The sequence below is a fragment of the Patagioenas fasciata genome, chromosome 8, assembly GCF_037038585.1.
Source record: "Patagioenas fasciata isolate bPatFas1 chromosome 8, bPatFas1.hap1, whole genome shotgun sequence".
NCBI classification, from domain to species: domain Eukaryota; kingdom Metazoa; phylum Chordata; class Aves; order Columbiformes; family Columbidae; genus Patagioenas; species Patagioenas fasciata.
This window is the reverse complement of record NC_092527.1, coordinates 11,152,385-11,170,620: the sequence shown is the minus strand read 5'-3', so window position 1 is coordinate 11,170,620 and position 18,236 is coordinate 11,152,385. Positions and strand designations below refer to the sequence as shown.

Here is an 18,236-nt window from a genome sequence, read left to right as displayed (position 1 = left end):
TATTGATGCAGAACCAGCAAAACAGTTTGTGCTGTTTTTAGACGCTAGTGTTCTGTTTTAATGGTTGTTCCAAATACTTTTGAGGGGGAAATAATGATTGGGCAGGTTTCATTCAACTTAGGAAACCTGCATGGAAAGAATAAATTCCATGGAACTTACAAAACTTTTTTTTTGGGGGGGAGGAAGGAAAAAGGGAGGGAGCAGGAGTTGTGTTTGTGTGTGGGTTTTTTAATTATTGTTTTAATCAGTACATTGTTCAGGGACTATCATGCTTAGTATTTACAGCCCCAAGATTTAAGATATTAGTAATGTTCATGTATTTCTGGAAGTGTTTTACAGACATCTGCAGGGTGTTTTCATCAGTAATCTCACACACATAACAGAAATAAAAGATGTATCATTAGGCATTGCCCGATGTGTATGGATATCTTAATGCATATATGTTTGTGTGCATCTATAAAATACATCCTGTGCACAAATATTAAACACGTCTTCTCTGGAATTGTGCTGTGATTTGTGTATTTGGAGATAAAGGTTCTGAATAAAGAAGAACCTATCCAGAATAGAGCAGAATTTACTACAGTTGCTTTGGGTTTTCAAAGCAATGGCTGCAGTCAGAATCTGGCCTAAGTAATTAACTTACAAAGGATGGAAAGGAAAAGTAGCATGTGGAAGGTATAATTAATGGGAACATATAACAGTCAGCTCTCACATAATAAATTGGCAGCTATGCCGGAGGTAACTGCCTTTTATTTGCAAATACAATTGGAATTTTTTAAAAGTAATTGCACATTTTCTTCTATTTCCACTTGGTCTCAGAGAATACAGTACAAATACCAACAGAAATGCAATAAAATAATGGTTGGGTTTGTTTTTTCTTTTTTTAGGCTTAGGGCTATGATCTTATTTGATCCAATGTCCAAAGCAAAGCAGGAATACATTTTAGCTCGGGAAAAGACAAGTAGTAAAACATTTTAGTGAGGTCTAATATAGAATAATCTAAAAGGACAAGGCAGGAACAACCAGAATAAATAAAAGTAAATGGCTAGATAACTATTTGCAGAAGAGATTTAGTAATGTAATTCTCCTGACTTGAGTAAATAATGGTTAAGATAAATGTTCTGAAATCCTTCCATTTTGAAGGCTTGAATTTTCCCAATTTGAAAGTTATTGCAGCTTTTCCTGAATAGCAAGCATGACATCAGTTGCTATTTAGATATTCCACAGATTGCAGCTTTTCCTGAATAGCAAACATAAAAACTGTTGTTCTTTAGATACATCACAGGTGCTGGCAGATCGAGAAAATGTGTTCTACCTCCAGCTAGTGCAGGGTGACGCAGTGTGTCCCCACAGCCAGCTGCAGATCCTGCTGACTCCCGCAGCCTGCTGGAAACCTGTGCTGCAGCCTGCCCTTGCAAAATGACTTGCAAGGTGAGGAGGGCTTGCAACTGAGGTGTGCTTCTGTGACTGAACATACAAGCTACTAGACTTGCTATTTCCAGGCTTCTCAATGAAGTAGAGGGAACTGCACATCATTCCTGCTGCTACCTGGCATGTGTGATCCCCTCTGCACACAGGTGGGGAGGCAAACTATCCACCATTTACGTGCTTTTTTGTCTGGGTTGTTTTTTGTTTTTAAGCAATCTGGTTTTTGTCATCCGTGGTAGCAGGGAGGAAAAGGGAAGTCCAAATCTATTCCTTCATAAGCGTGAGGGAGGATCTAGCCTGTTTTGTCTGTGAGTGGATGGGGATGGGATCTAGTAGTGGAAACCTAGCACTGGAGTGAGTTCTCCTCACAGTAAATCTGATTAGAAGCTTTACTGCTGTTTAAAATGGAACAGCCTGAAGGCCAGGAAATACAGTTCTTTGTAAAATATTCCTGCTGTAACTAGTCTCTGCATCACTGACCTCAGGGGATCTTGCATTTGCTGTGGGCTGAGCCTTGTAGGCAGTTTGTTGCTGAAATAAGCCCTTTAAATAGACAGCAAGTTTAAAAAAGTACATCCTGCAATTTTTGTGCTGATGAATTTAGAATGATATTCTAGCAAGCTCAGTACCTTCCAAATTAATTAGCAAGGATCCTTTTAACAGGATAATTACTCTATCAGCAAGTGGTAAACTCAAAATGAATGTGAGTAGTCCTGCCTTGCATCAACAAGGAAGAGATGTGTTGCAGTTCTACCAACTGATTCTAAATTCACCCTTGTGGGAAAGGTTTTAGACAGCACAGCTGGTCAGCAGCAGCACTCGAGCTTTTTTACTTCTAGACTTGAATTAAAATCTCAAATTAAGTTGTACTCCGTTCTCCATATGTCTGCCACACAATGCTATGCTGAATGATGATTGGCTTTTAATTTCTAGTGGAAAAAGGCACAAAATAAGGAGCAGGGAGTGTTGCACATGATTACTAAAGTATAAATGTTAGAAACAGCTATGAGGTATATGAGACTTCTTTATGGCTGCACATTTTCTTCTTTCATAATGGAAGGACTTGATTCTGCATAGAACAGTACCAGCTCACCACAAGTTCACATGGTTGGGGGTTGGAATTTTTAAATCTTTTAAAGATTAAACATGTCATTGCTTATCAGGCTATAGATAAAAAAGCATATGATTACTGCAGTGGTGGTAGAAACACTTTTATTCTTCAAACCACATTCTGTTTTTAGATAGTGGAGGCTTCCGAAAATAAGGTTTAATTGTGAATTTTTAATGAGAGACGTTACCTTAATTAGGTCACTTCATATTTGCTAGACATTTTTAATATGCTTTTCTGTACTCTTTTAGAATGAATGTAGAAATCTGTAAAAGCACTTGCCATTTTCTGTGAGAATATAATTTTAGGCAGATTTTTAAAAATCACTTAACTTTCAGCTTCTATTAGCGAAGACCAGTGAGGTCAATGGCTTTACACTGATACAAAGTGTGCTCTTGGGAGAAATTAATCAAGCCCTATGTTGTTCACTCCAAACGTCAAAATAGTAAATGAATAATTATTAGCCGTTTGTTAAAAGTTGATCTTGACACTCAACAGACTGGACAATCTTTCCCATTATTTCATGGGATCTTGTGGTGCTTCATAAAGTGTAAAGCACAAGTCCGAATCCTTCTGTCTAGATTGTCTCGTCAGATTTGAGCAGTGCCATTTTCTTTCTAATTAGATTGTATGCCTGAGTCAGGCCACTTTTAAAATCATATAAAATAGAGACATTTTAAAAATCCTGTCTCAACTTCAAGTATAGTGAAACCAGAAAAAAAAAAAGTCTTTAGAAATATTTTGGTGGTGTTTTTGTTATGTAACTTCATAGATATAGAAAGGCAAGCACCTCTGTAGAAAATGTCTGGGGCAAATGCAGTTGTCTTCTAATGATTGTGGGCCTGCTTTTTTTTTTTTTTTTACTTATTGTTATTGGTAAGATTTAGGCTACTCAGACCATGCAGTTTTGTTTGTGCTGTTTCATGATGTTGCATAGTTTTTAACTGAATCCAGCCAAAGATGAGGTAACAGTTGGACAAAACTTTCTTAAATTTCCAGGTCACAGCAACAGTAAAAATCTGTCATCTGCCTTCACTTGCCTGTCTGCACAGTGTTGCTGCTGAGTATGCTCACATACACTGTGAACATGTTGTTCATCACACCCTACTTACAGCCTGACCACTGAAGTTGCGCTATGGTAGAGCTAAATGCTTCTGTCCTTCTCATAGTGGACAGAAGGCTTGTCCTTCTGTCTGAATACATGCAAGTACATACCTTTGGTGGCACTGTGCTAACGTAAGAACCAACTCTGTTAGTGTGCCAAACCTTTCTTGCTACTACAAACTATGGCTACAAAATCCCTGTGGATAATATAATAGGGAATTAGTCAAAACCCAGCATACAAATTGATACAAAAATGTCCTATTTCTATGGGTTTGCTTCAGAAATTTCTCCTACAATTTAGAAGAAATTATTGATCTCTTGGTGGAAGAGATGACTTAGGCACTCGCTCAGGCTGTGTTTGATCATAGAAACAGGCTAAGCCCTTCTGAAGAAGCTGTGGGAAATGCAACCTCTTTCAAGTCAGTAACTGTGCTCACTGATCTTCTGACAGCGACTGGGATTGCTCTTTTGGAGAAGGAGCAGCAAAGTCTTTCATTTCGGTATCTTGGTCAGTGGTAGCATGAGTACTCGCGTTGTAAGGCTCACATGGGCAACAGCAAACTTCTCCTTTCCTGCTCTTCTGCAGAATGGTGGCACGAAAGTCCAACATTATCACTGCCAAACGATACAATTGTAGAGTCACAACTAAGATATTCTTAGCTGTAAAAAACACCAGCATCTGATTGAATATTCTGAAGTGGCCCATCAGGATTGACCGCACAATGAAGAAGGGACCATCCTGTATGAAGAGGCTGACCCCGATGTTCCACAGTTCCGCGCTGTACCTGCACAGCAGCAGGTTGGGGATCCGCCTGGTTGATGCTGTTGGTTTGCAGCCAATATGCTGTACTGGAAATAAAACACAATTATTTTAAAACACAATTCTTTAAAATTGAGCCATGCATTCAACTGTGAGCAGTTCAACATAAAGCATATCCCATTTCTGGGATCTGGTTTGGCAAAAACCACTAAGCTCACGTTAAAGTGGGCACTTACGTGCTCCACCAAACAGGACCAAAAACTGCTTCCCCTTTTCTATCACACAAAACTATCAGCATTTATATGCTTTTAAAACAAGAAGCAGATCACCTAATCTTTCTGTAACAACTTCCCCAGCCAGGCTAATATGTATCTTAAAAAACCGAACAAACAAAAAACAAACCAGCTGCCATGCTGAACGGAAACAACCTGAGCTGCAGTACTTCAATTTGTTCCAGGCTAAGACTTCACTTTTAAAAGATTGGCCAGATAGCTGTTGCCTTCTTTATCTGTTATAGTTAAGAACGAGCCATGCCAGTGTGGGGCAATATCAAGCATTATGGATAGGAACAAGCTTTGATTGCTGCTTGCCATGTAAAATTTGAGCTACAGTTACTCATTCTTAGCCTTCTGGGTATGAAATCGCATCAGCCATTGGGACCTGCATGGATGCATTGCCCTTGGCTATAAAAGTTGTGGTGAGCTAAAATGCTCTTTGTGGTGTCTAGAGAAGGATTAGCAGTAGGGTTTGTCTGTGGTAATATGGCTGCCCCTTATGGAAATGAGTGGAGATTAACTAACCTCTTAGGCAGTGGGATTTCATTAGTTTTCAAACATAGCTGCTTGTGATGCAACAACAACTGCCAAGCATTTCTGCTCACCAAAGAATTCTATTGTTTGAGTCAACGCTGGGAAAAAAACAAGATGAGACTCAAGTGGAAAATGAGCTGTAGTATAAAGAAATTTGCTGAACCCATTAGGCAGAGCTATAGCAGCAGCTAATTTTTTAATATGCTTTTGTGCCATTGCTGTTTAATAGTCCTAACTGCATTGCTGTAGTCAAATAAGTGCCTATAAATGTCTATTTTATGTCATGTTTAGTGTGTGAGTAAACATACTGAAGCTTGAGTAAAAAGTACTGTACAACTGTATAGAACTACCTAAAATAAACTGTACCCACAGTAAATTTCAGGGAAATATGTGTTCCATCACTTAATTTTAAACAGATAAATGTAATTAATCAAAGAGAAAAGTAATAGCCAGCAAAAAAAGTGCACAGTACTACAGGTTACTTCATTTAAATTCAAACAGTGCTTAAATAACCATAGGATTAATTTATTTGGATAGTTTTGATGTGTATGGGTGACTTGAGGGTTGTTTGTTTGTTTGTTTTTAAACCTGAGTGTTGTGCATCTTTAGCAGAATATATTTTACCAGTAACAGGAAATTTAGCTGTGATAAATCTGAAATGTGGCAGCATCAGTTTTTTCAGTGGATGAGTTGCTGTGCTGAAATATTTTAATAACTTCAGTGTTGAATATAAAGCCTAGTGCTGTCCATGGAGAAAAGACTAATGAAAAAAATCCTGGAATAGTTTTTCATAATTATTTTAATCAGTGTGTCAACCTAGTCATCAATTTTATATAAGATGCTAGTGAGGATAATTTCTCTTTGGATTGGTACAGTTGAGTTGCAAACTTGTAGTGACTGGAGGACAAAATGCTTGGAATAGATGATGATTGGGGTGTCTTTCATCATTTTGCTTGGATGTAGAGAAGCCCTTTTGCCTATGGACAAATAACAGCCTGAGCTGGCTGAATGTTGGGCCTGTTGGTTGAAGATAAGGGTGCACAATCCCAACATTATGTGTTCCCTGTGAATAGGTGATCTCCCCTGTGATAACTGCTGCTGTGCTGTGGTTGATGACAGCCTCTCTCTCCAGAGGGTCTAGGAACCCACCCAGATGGGACCATGATATAATTCAGGACCAGATCTAACTTGAGAGCTCACCTGGGAAAGTTTAAGGCAGTAACAGCCAGCTGAAGCAGATGCTCCAATACAACATTGCAATTCTATTGCTTTCTGGAAGGAGAGAGGTTTATCAGGGAGATCAGAGTTTAACCAGAAACAAGTGTTTCCTCAAAAGAAACCACAATGGTTTTTCTTCAAAAAACATCATCATATGAATTGCTCTCTACCAGAAGCCCTTGGTGTAGCCTGTAGTGTGTGCACAGCCAGAAGACATGCCAGCAAAAACTTAAAAGCCTTTGTTCTCATCTCTTGTCTATGTGCATGTACTAACCTGCAAGATCTAGTGGAAACTGTAACATGCTCCAGGTCCATACAGCAAGAATTGCATTTATGAGAGCATAATTCTTCCTGTGGGATGGGAAAAAAGTGATAAGAGTGAAGACTCAGTTTCCTTATGTGATAACAAAAATGTTTCCTGTGGTATTTAGAATGTCATTTAAAGGGTGGTTGAGTGAAACACTGATTGATTAATGCATGCTCTTGAGATGTAAAAGTAAAGAAAACAGAGGCACCTTTGGATATAGAATTTTTGCTGTTCAGGCCACACGTTCCAGCTGTGTAATTACACTAAATATCTGACACTAATGTTATAATGATAAGCATATGGCAATAGACTCTGTGGCTCAAAGAGGAGATATTTTTACCGTTGTAGTGATTATACATTCCTTGCAAGCCTGAAGCTTCTCTGCCAAGTGGGAAGGACCTCTCCTTCTGCTGCAAAACCTTTTATTTGATATTTTTTTAGAAAAAAAAAAAAAAGGTATGTCTGTAAAAGAGGATGAGCCTCTTCCGTGATTCATTTTCTTTATGATGGATGTTCACAGCTCATCTTTCAGTGCTGTGAGGAGGAGATGGTGTTACTTTCTCTGGGAGAGATCACAACATTGAAAATTCACACCAGACTACGCCATTCCCTTTCTTCTTATCTTTGAACACTTTGTCATTCTATCATGAAGACAGTACACAGGAGATAACCAAAGAAGCAACTTGAATAATGAATCACTAAATCAAACTAGTTTTAGACTTCCTTGCTAGTCTAAAACAATTTGTTAAACTGCAAGAGGCATACTGTCTATTCAGTGTTTCAGGGTGTAGCTATGAGAACTGATGCTGCAGGGCAGTTAGGCTGGTTGTTTGGCTCTTTGTATCCTTTTATTGCAATGGGTGCAACGTGCTTCTCTGCTTGCAACAGATGAGTAATCCTTAAAGCTCCTAGGACTGTTAGGTGTTTTACAGAGGAAAAAGTGAGAATAGGAAAACGGAGCCCTTGAACATAGCTGCCTGTTATCTGTGGGCAATATGGTTCCACTATTCTAAACACTGCAGATCGCACAAACAAATCTTCAAACAAAACAAATGTCTCGCACTATGCAAATTATTTATGTCAGCAAATAGACCTTACCGAACATCTTCAATGTCCAAAGTTTCACTAGCAAATTCAAGTATATCTGCTGCTGTTCCCACAAACATGAGAAGCAGTTGAGACAACTGGTCCCGAGTGATTTCAACTCCAATGGGGAGAAGCCACCTGCCAACCACTAGTAGCAGTAGGAAAGTCTGGTGGAGAGCTAGTGTCCATACAGTCTCACAGATTGTAGAGAGCTGATTCACAAAGACTTTAGCCTGTTGTAAAAAGACAACAACAATAACGTACTGTAACTTTAGGAGACTGACATTATAGTTGCCTTCGGATACTCTATGCATCCTTGAGCCTGCTTTTGTTCTCCTTCACATTGTATAGAATAGATCATTTCTATGTGGTAGGCATAATTTTAAAAGGCAAATTACTATAAACTTTGGGTAATGAATATGAAGTCTTTCTCTGTGTACCACTCTTCCTGTTTTCATTTTTCAACTGAGTGTCATCCTTTGCAGAACCATCACCCAGACACTTTTAAAATCCAGTTACTGAGACTTGGAAGAGAATGGTAGTAGGAGAGTCTCCTCTTCACAAAGGAACTTTTCCTAGCAACAAGAGTTAGTATGCAGCATGCTGTAGACCACTTTCACAACATGGTTTCCTGAAACAGTTTTTACTTTTTCTATTTTTAGTTTTAATCACTGTGTGAGAAGCTTCCCCAAATAGACACAGTATCGAATTTCTTTAATCTCATAAGAGCTCTACTAGAAACAGGAAATGTATCCCACCGTCTGAATGATGTGGTGATCTGTTCCCTCGCTTCCATGACTGCTGTCTCTGGATTGATTGAAGTCTTGGTTGCTGACATTCACCTGAACTGTTCCGGGCTCATTACCACAGTACTGTTGTGAAGAAAAACATCACACATGCATAAACATCCCACACAGGGAGCAGATGTGCTCTGTGACTGAGAGAATCCTGGTTTGCTGAGCTGCAGAGGGTTTCTTTGTGAAAGCCAGTTGATGCTTACAAAGGTATGTGCTCACTCTGAACGAAGTTCTCCTCTTGTTCAGAAGGGAAGAATTCCTTCCATGAGAAGAGGAGTGATGTGTTGGTAGGTCTCTGAGAAAGTGTAGGATTGTGCTGTATAAGAGGATTTAAATTCAAAGGCTGATGGAGCAGGTGACACCTTTGTGCAGTTAAGACCACACTCTTTGACTGCGATCTGCCTGCAGCTCTCCCAAACAGGCTACTGGGTTTCCTACATAGTCTCTTTCTGTCTAAAACAGTAAAATAGAGTAAAAAATTTGTCATGGTCAGTCTCTAGATTCAAACTTTTTCTCAAAATATCTGCTTCTCATCTCTACTATCCATAAAAAATGCTGTAGTTGTATTCTTCTGTATGATTGAAATGAATAATTGGGGTAGGATCTTTGGGTTGTATTCTTTCCTTTTCTCCCCACTTGCACCTCCTGCCTTCTAGCTGTGCCTTATTCTGCAAGGAAATTCATAATGTGAAAGGTGAGAGTCAGGAATAATTAAGAAAAATGGGCCTGTGGTGTTGCCTACCCCTTCAGAGTAAAAAAACCCAGATATTTTTACTTTCTCTGAGTACCCACTGCTCTGGGAAATCAAATGTTGGCTAAAACATTGTTGTTTCAACTGCAGTAAACCAGTGGTGGGTCTGTGTCCTGAGGTCTGCAGCACTGCATTGACCTTCTGCTTTCACCCCCAAGGCTGCCCCAGAGCAACTGGGGTATGTGACTAAAATCTACCTTCATAACAATCCTTTAACATCTCTCTTCACTGTAATAAAAAAGGGATAATTAGAAAATCAAATCATGCTGTTATTAAAGACTTTTATCTTGTCCTATTTGTGCCAGAGAACACCAGATGATTTGCATTTCTCCACTGGGCCCCCCACCATTTTATTTAATGGGGAGTGATTTTCTGCAACAATTGGAATGTGTTCTGGTGCATACTGAGTAGCTGTGTTCAGCATAATGCCTGCCAATATCAAGGCAACATTTTCCAGTGAATGTCTCATTCTAGCAAATTTTAGACTTCACTTTGATACTTTACTTGGTCTCTGATGTTGCTCAGTATCTGGGTAAATGCTGCCTCTTGTCTGACCCGATCACAGATAAATGGAGCAACTTCCCATGATCCGAAAGATCTGCTAAAAGTCAGTGCTTGTTCCTTCTATAATTGGTGGTAAAGGCTTTTAAACTGAATGCTTGCCTTATTGGGACAGTGGGTATGAGAGTGTTGAAAGATTGACACAGAGATGTGGGGAACATGATATTTCCATTTGGAGGAGGGAATTCTAAAGTTCTGGGCATGGAGACAGTGCAACGGAGGGGCTGGTACTCTGCCAGCTACAGCCTTGTGGGGCTCATCTCCCTGGGTTAGCCCTTGAAGCAAAGGAAAGAGACAGAACAGCCTGTTCAGAGAATGTTTCAGAATGGAAAATTAACTGGTGCTCTAGAGAAGCCTTTTTATCTGTCAATTGTAGAAAAAATCTAAAGTCTATAGAGACTAACCCTCAGGGCCCAAGACAGCCTTTCTGAGTAACCCCACAGGCAGCGTGACACAGTCTGCAGAGGAGATCATGACCTAAAAATATTGTGTAACTGGGGTAGCCACCCCAGAATATTACAGAGTATCTGCCTTGTAACAAGTAGCCTGGGTAGCATAAAGGGATTACTAACTCTTGCTGGAAAATGAAGGCTAATTCATTGTGACAGCCTCTGATTTGTCATTAAATCTGCATTTGAGCCCACTCCTCTGCCACCTTGCCCAGCCTGGCAGCAGCAAGAGAAAAGAAGCCATGAACTTGCATTAAACTTTACATCAGAGTTTTGGAATTTTTTTTTGTTTACTTTTTAAAGCCATGTTGCTTGAGGAGCAATTTGCCAAATTTGAGGCAGGGCCCATGTAGGGCAGCCTGCTGCATTTGCTGTACGTGTAAGAACAGTGGAAATCCCTTCCCAAGCACTGTATGAGAAGCCCCAGTGGGTAAATCAGGTGGCTGAAGGACAGGAGTGAAACGGCAGTTAGCAAGAGTAAAGGTCCCTCTCAGCAGATGCTGTGGCTCTCCCCACACCACCACCCCAGAGCAGAGAGCTCTCATGGCTCTGGAGCAGCTGCTCTGCTCAACCTGCACACAGGGCAGAGGTGCTGCAGGAGTCAGCAATGGGGCTCTTTTGTTTTTCTAGTGGCATAAACATGCAGAGTACACTATTTTAAGAAAATTAATTCACTTTGTCAGTGTCTTTTGTAGGTTCCTTATATATGATTTTTGCAGCTCCTCCTAGGTGAATGGAAGGTTACTCTTTCAGCGCAAGGCTCCATGAACTCTGATTGAATGGTGCTTCTCAGGGCTGGGTCTGTATCTCTTCTCAGCTGCATGCAGGCAGGAAATGGAAAACTGCGTCTGCAAATCCAGTGATTTAAGTGGAGTCCTGATTTTTAATTTAAGAACGTTCATATTTTGATTTGGTTTGTTTCTCTCTGAATATTTATTAAGTGGTGATTGTGGTGGCAACTCACTTTGAAGTTTGGAGAAGAGCATTTATTTTTATCATGTATATGCACAGAAATAGAACTGTTGTGCCAGGCATATTTGCCTGGCCAATTATGTATGTGTAGTGACTTAATGGGAATGTGACAAGGAAAAAGTGAATACTAAGTTTCACAGATGGTTGATAAACATGGTTTACCTCTTTACTGCTAGAGCCCAGTTACTCTTAGGTATCAAGACTGTGTGCACAGCTAAACAGAAATGCCTTTTTTTCTGTGCAAAAAATAAAACAGAAAAAATTTGTATACATTTTGCATAAATTCTCGCTTAGTTTACTTCCTTTGTTTTGTCTGAGATGATGTTTACATTCCTGTGATTTACAGAACATCTAATCAAAACAGAAACTGTGGTGCATGACATGGTGGTGTCCTGTTGTGCAGCCTGCAAGAGTAACCAAGGCAGAGTTCCCTCAGTCCTGCTAAGGTGCTTGGAGGCTGGAGGTGTGAGTACCTTTTGGAAGAGGCCATTCCTTCCCTGGAGTGGGCCCTCTGCCAAGCAACAGGTACCCTGCTTGCCCTCTGCGATGTGTTGGAAACAGTGTGGCCATCGCTATGGCAACATGTGTGATGTCAGAAATTCAAAGCAACCGTGACTGCTCCATTTTACTCATACCGGAAAGCTAAAAGGTAAAACAGGGAGAGAAGACTGCTTAAGCTGTTTTCCATGTTGAGGAAGATAACGGGTGTAGGAGGGAAGAAATCGCGAAAGACGTAAGAACAATTTTAGGAGAGTGTTACACTAAGATTTTAGCTGCTTAAGAGAATCCTACCTCAGGATGAGGCTGAGGAAGTGGCAGTAATATTAACTATTTCCTTAAAAAGTTCAAGTTAAGGTGGTTAAAAATAATTACGAGGTTTACCAAGTATCAGTCTTATTACTGACTGGGAAGCCTACATGGACTACAGGACTGGTAGTCAGGTAAACCCTGCAAAAGGTGATCAGTTATTGCTTTCTGTGGCAGTGATGCGCCAGGCATTTGAAAATGTAACAGAGGTATTTGTTTATCTGAGATCTTATACAATATTAAGAAAGACTGTTTAGGTGCTTTAATGGATTAAATGGGTTTAATTTTCTTGCCATGCTATTTTGCAGATAGCAATTTTTTCACTCAGTACAGTTCAATTTACTTTATAGTCTCTCCCAAACATGTATTTCATCCCCAAATACTTTACTGCAAAGCAGTAGTTTCTATGCAGTCAGTATTTCACTGTTGATATATGAATGGTATTACTTATGTCCAGTTCTGCAGTACTCAGAAAGGCAGAACTGCCTCTGTCTTAAGGAAGATAGGCTGCGTATTAGCATATGCCTTAAACAACAGCACCCACAGAAGCAGCTGATGTTTCCTGTTAGAGATTCAACGTGAGAGCAAAGTTCTACTGCCTTAACGACCACAAACTGTCTTCATGGTGTGTATATTTTAAATGGGCAACTGCATCATTACCCGTTCTGTTAGTATTTTAATAAGGAGAATCCTAGTAGTACTCGTCTGAGCGCTGTGTTCGAGTTTAATGATTAGGAGGACTGTTCCACTTCTGGAGGTATTGTTTTTGAATCTATTAGATTGTGTATTTCCAGAACTCTCTATCCTATCTCTCCAGGTATAAACTAAGCTGTTAACTTGATATACTCCCCCTTTAATTCACAGTAGCAGTATATCAATAAGAACAAAGTATGCCATGTTCTAACATCATTTTGGGAAATAAACTGCTGCCTTTGACTACAGAATTAGCCTGTTTCTTGAACTAGATTTAACTATGACAAATGTTCTCAATATCCACATTACCTGTCTGTGACTGTTTAAGGAGATTTGGCAAAACAAGAAGACAATAAATTCCTGCTGCTGTATTTAGAAAAAGCCTCAGGCATTTTCAGTGTAAACACAATTTTGAATATTTGATTATGCTTCCGTGGGCTCTAACAATGTTTCGAAGAAGAAAATGAGGCACTATGTCTTCTTAGTCTAATTTATGTATTTTCTTTTGTTACTTTTTGCTCTTGTTCCTATTAGGCCCCTTTCTGCTGTGGATGTAAGGGACTGCATATGTGCAAATGCTGGGACAGGAAAAGATCCCCTTTTCACTATCTGGAAATGCTATGGGGACTTGAAAGCAGCCTGCATGAGGAGGTGGTTCACTCCTGTGAGCTGCTTGGCTAAATGGTCTGTCCTGGCCCTAACCCCATCTGCCAGAAGAACAATTGCTTTTAAAAATGTTACCATGTGTTTTAGTCCTAAATTGGAATCCAGACACCCTCCCTCCCAGATTACTATACAGCACAAACGAAGGATATAAACCCTGACAGACAAATTACCATGTCAGCTACCTGTAGTAGCAATCTGTGACTATTCTCCTAGGTTGCAGCAAACATGAGGTAATTTGAGTTTAAGACCCCTTTCACTGATACCTGTCTCAGTTTTGGCTTGCTTGAGTCGTGATATCTGCCTGTAAGTGCTGTGAAACTCATACATTATTTTACAAAGGCCTCTAAAGCAATGAAATTCTTTCACCACCCTGAGCAAGATTCAAACTGGTGGCCTGGGGGTGAAAGGCTGTTTTTCAAACTTCTGTTCCTCAGGCAAATACAAATAAATATTTTTAGCAAGGAATGAGGGTCATTATTTGATATTTAGGAAATGTACAGTAGTCAATAGCATAGCTGTATCTGGATTGGGAGGCTTACCAGTATAAAATACAAAATTGGAACAAGACCTGGCAGACTGCTGTCTGTATGCCCAAAATCAACCTACCAAACACTGCATCAATTTCAAACTAGTCCATCTTGTCTCATAATAAATACCTGAGTCCCGTGATGAATTTCTAGTAGCCATAGCGATGGTACTGTACAAATCAGATACAAAAATATTGCTGGTGAAAACCTGTGAAGGAAAAGATAGCTTGATATTATATCACATAGTAAATACCAAATATCCTATCATTACCTGCATTGAAAAGTATCTATCTTGTGCCTCCTGCAATATGGGATATTAAGAAATAGGGTAACTGCAAGTAAGAGTTGCTATTTTTGCTGAATCCTCATGCTGTCAGTATTATGAATTATGTGTTTATTTGTATATCCATCTGAGATCAGATATGGAAGCTTATTTAAAATCTCTTTTTAAAAACTAACCAAAGGCACTCTGCTGTTTGTATTTCCAACACAGCATTCTCTGTACTTAAAATAAAAGAAAAGCCTCTAGCTAACATGCTCTTTCTGGTTTCATGAAGGGTGAGTTAATACATTGAGTCATTTCACTGAATGATGCTGGGATCAGAATGCTGGGCACTGACACAGGAAATATAGAAATAGCATCATTTTGCCCAAACCAAGCATTTCTTCAGTAGGAGGTCTTTCAGTGCAGGCTAAACTTGTTTATAAAAATGGGTCTTGGCCTTCTTTCCCTGTTTGTGTTGGCAATTGTATGATCCTTTAGGATATCTGTCTCTAATTCTTCTCTCCCTCACAGTCTTCTATGTAACTTACAGTGGTGAAGCTTTATCATCTTCAGCTTCTTGATCTGAGTTTATACAGAAGTACCAGAGGCGTTTCATGACTCTTTCTGCAAGCACTCATTCTTATGAGGGTTGCTGATGTCTTCTTATTTGACAGGTGACAGTTTTGTTTGGGGTGTTTGTTTGTTTGTTTTGGCAATTCCTATCCTTTTGTAGTAGGAATGAGGTCTCATGCCACCTATGTTCCATTTAGCTCTGCCATGGTATGGAGTGATCATCACTGCAATGCTGCCGAGATGCACAGCAGTATCACAGTATCACAGTATCACAGTATGTTTGGGATTGGAAGGGACCTCAAAAGATCATCTAGTCCAATCCCCCTGCTGGAGCAGGAACGCCTAGGTGAGGTCGCACAGGAATGTGTCCAGGCGGGCTTTGCATCTCATATATGTACTGGCCTGGGACAGGGCAGTGGACTCAAACTCAGGATACTTGCTTGATTCCATCTACCCTGTCATTGGCACATTCTGCAGTGAATTGAAATTGCTTGTAGGTTTGTAACTGCAGAAACTTTCTGGTCAAATGTTGTTGTGTTTATTGTTTATTCCTATCCTGAATGTACTTTTATTTTTGTAATCATTACTTTTCCAGTGGAGATGAAGTATTGAGGAAAAAAAAAAAAAAAGCCTGCTGTTCAGGAAAATTACTGTGCTGCTGAGCTGCTATGAAATGCATCAAACAATCCCCTCTAACTAAGATAGTCCTGGGGTTTTTTCATGTCATGTGGGGTTTTTTTGTGTGTGCTGGGTTGTTGTTTGTTTGGTTTTGTGGCGGGGGGGGGGGGGGATTGAGGGGGTGTTTGGTTTTAGTGGTGACATTCTTTTGTTGTTTGCTTTAAAAAAAAACCAAACAACTTAACAAGTGATTCTGTGGGGGTTTAGCCTGGTTATTTTCGGAGAGAACACACCTTTCATTTGAATGGGAGAGCTAACATATTTTACAGTATTTCCTGTAGGACTTGAGCACATGAAAAATCTATCCAGCTGGCAGGTTAGCAATACTGAGCTAATGACGCCAGATTAGGCAAGAAGACTTCAGGGGCTTTAACTCTGCCTTTCTTTCCAAGGAAGCAATCTAGAGGAAATATTACGTGGCCAGGCCCATGATAATACTTTTTCTCCACATGTGCCATTAAATTTTTTTATGCTGATGTAATAGGTAACGGTTTTTTGTCAAGGGTGAATGGAGAGAATACGAGGCTCTTGGAGGCAGGAGAGCGCTGTGGCACAGTCTGCCCATTGCCTGGATCACTGGTTGTCTATGGGGGTGTTTCTATAAATGCAGATGATACTGCCTGTTCAGAATGTGAGTGTTTTCCACAGAAGAAGAATATAGCAGAATGTTAGCCTGATGCAAATAGATGTTGGCCATTTGTCTATAGTTCTTACCTATAAACATACCTTACTGTCCTGCTTACAGTACCAGACCACATCCATTTCAAAATTTCCTTCTAGCTAAATTTAGCCCAGTCTTCTAGCATATGTATTCATTTAAACTGAATCTGCTTTCTGCATCTGTTTTTCTTTGGATTTTCCAAAATCTGCCATAGCAAGTCTTCCTTCATGAAGACTGCTGCTGCCTCTTCTCCCCAGTGAATCAGATCTGCTCACTCTGTCTCATAACTGTGCATTTGGAACTCTGCTGTTGTTAAATTTTCCTGTGTCCCATATTTAATCACTGCTTTTATTACACTCAAATTTAGAGCATGGAATACTTGTGTGAGTTGTCACACAACATTACTTCTTTATAATGAGTTTCACAGGTTGCAATGAGCAGGAATTTAAGCTCATTGAAATACTCCAGGGTTTTTTTTTTTGTCCTGGATTTCTTTCAGGCCCTTCCTGCAGTTTGAGTTTTTAAAAATAAAAGGTCCTAGTGAAATCTTGACAATTAGTGACATGACCACTTCCTTTTTACAGAGCATTTGTTTTGGCTGGCTGAGCACTGATGAGCTGTAGATGACTGCAGTGATTCTTTAGGTGCATGTAAAAACCCATGTGCTTGGGCAAACTCTGCTCTAACTTTCGTGTATCTCTCAGGCAGCCTTTCATGCATGAAAATTCCCCTCTGGAATAGACTCTCAAATCCAAATATTTAAACCACTCTTACTCTACTGCAAGAGAGGTTGTTGCTCATCTTTTATTTGTCACTGAGTTTTGGTTCATGCACTAGCTTGGTGTTAGTGATGTTGGAAGGAGGAGAGACGGGGAATGAGGCCCCAGGGAAGGAGGTGCAAACCAGGGAATGGCAGAATGGGGTAAGAGATGCAGGCCATCCCCATGGAATAATGTGGGCCCCCAGCACTCTTCTGCACCTCACTTGTGTGGTCCCTGACACATTGTGGTCCCTGCTCCCCGAGCCTGCTGGATTGGCAGCTCTAGAGCATCTACTTCTTGCCTTGCAGATGCATTTCCCACATTTTTCAATATGCATACACACAGAACTGTACAGAGTGGCTCCCAAGTAGTCTGCTGCAACATTGCCCCTCCCGAAAGCCCTCTGGATTTGGCAGTGGACTAGCCGGGGCTTTACCAGTTCTCCACCCCCCAGGTGCAACAGGGGAGAAAATGCCATCCCCTGAAAGCCTGCCAGAACCAAAGTCAGGTCAGCAGCCACAGAAGGCCGCCTCACATCTGCAGCAAAGTACATGCAAAGAAGCAAGAGGGGCTCCGTCGGAGCCAGTGGGATATGCTCACCATTTGTAGCCTCTGCCTTGCTTAAACTTGAGGGTGAGCCCTGTCTCCAGGCACAGGAGAAGATTGAGCAGTGCCAGCAGCCAGTACTTGGGTTCTTTCTTCGCCGCAGTCACTCTCCAGACCCCGATGAGAGAGTGCAACACAAAGAGCAGGCGAGTAACCAGCGCGTTGAGCAGCACCATCAGCTCCATCCCGGCCCCTCCCCGCGTCCCGCACCGCGGGGGCCGGCGCGTCTCGGAGCCCTGGGCAGTGTGCGCACCGCAACCACGCAGAGCTCCTCTCCTCTTCCATCTCCACAAAGGGGCCCATTATAACAAAAAAGAAACGGCATCGCCCCTCCTCCAGACTTCCTGAAAACTTTTAAAGGGTAAAAAAAAACAAAGAGAGCTCACGCTTCCAGACTATAGTGGTTTGTAGCGCTCGCTCTGCACAGCTCTGGCCACGCCAAGACAGGGTTTAAGGAGGCAGTAACCATCTCTCTGCTAGCCCCACTTACTGCTCTCATCTCATAGATTTCTAGCAAAGAGATAAAATATAAGAAACATTAATTTGAATCTCCCTTGCTAAAAGCTCCTCTGCGTTATTGAGATTGCAAAACCCTCTTTCCTCTCCCTCCTCCTGAAATATATACTTAATGTTTGGGAGCTTTTAAAAT

General features: G+C 40.7%; 1 protein-coding gene across 1 annotated transcript; it reads right to left on the bottom strand.

Moving 5' to 3' along the window:
- Nucleotides 1–708: 708 nt before the first annotated feature.
- On the bottom strand, nucleotides 709–17,901 carry TMEM26 (transmembrane protein 26). The gene is made up of 6 exons (XM_065843967.2): nucleotides 17,582–17,901; nucleotides 14,173–14,251; nucleotides 8,579–8,692; nucleotides 7,833–8,053; nucleotides 6,702–6,778; nucleotides 709–4,489 (listed from the first exon to the last, which is right to left on the bottom strand). Exons 1-6 carry the CDS (start codon nucleotides 17,770–17,772, stop codon nucleotides 4,074–4,076), a joined length of 1,098 nt encoding a protein of 365 aa, XP_065700039.1. The 5' UTR covers nucleotides 17,773–17,901; the 3' UTR covers nucleotides 709–4,073.
- Nucleotides 17,902–18,236: the final 335 nt, after the last annotated feature.

Excerpts from the sequence above, each read along its gene's own strand:
- TMEM26 (XM_065843967.2), bottom strand. The coding sequence starts at position 17,772 with ATGGAGCTGATGGTGCTGCTCAACGCGCTGGTTACTCGCCTGCTCTTT. Across the intron at positions 8,693-14,172 it reads AAATTCATCACGGGACTCAG|TACTGTGGTAATGAGCCCGG; the intron begins GTATTTATTATG and ends TCTTCACAACAG. Across the intron at positions 4,490-6,701 it reads GTTTCCACTAGATCTTGCAG|TACAGCATATTGGCTGCAAA; the intron begins GTTAGTACATGC and ends TTTTATTTCCAG.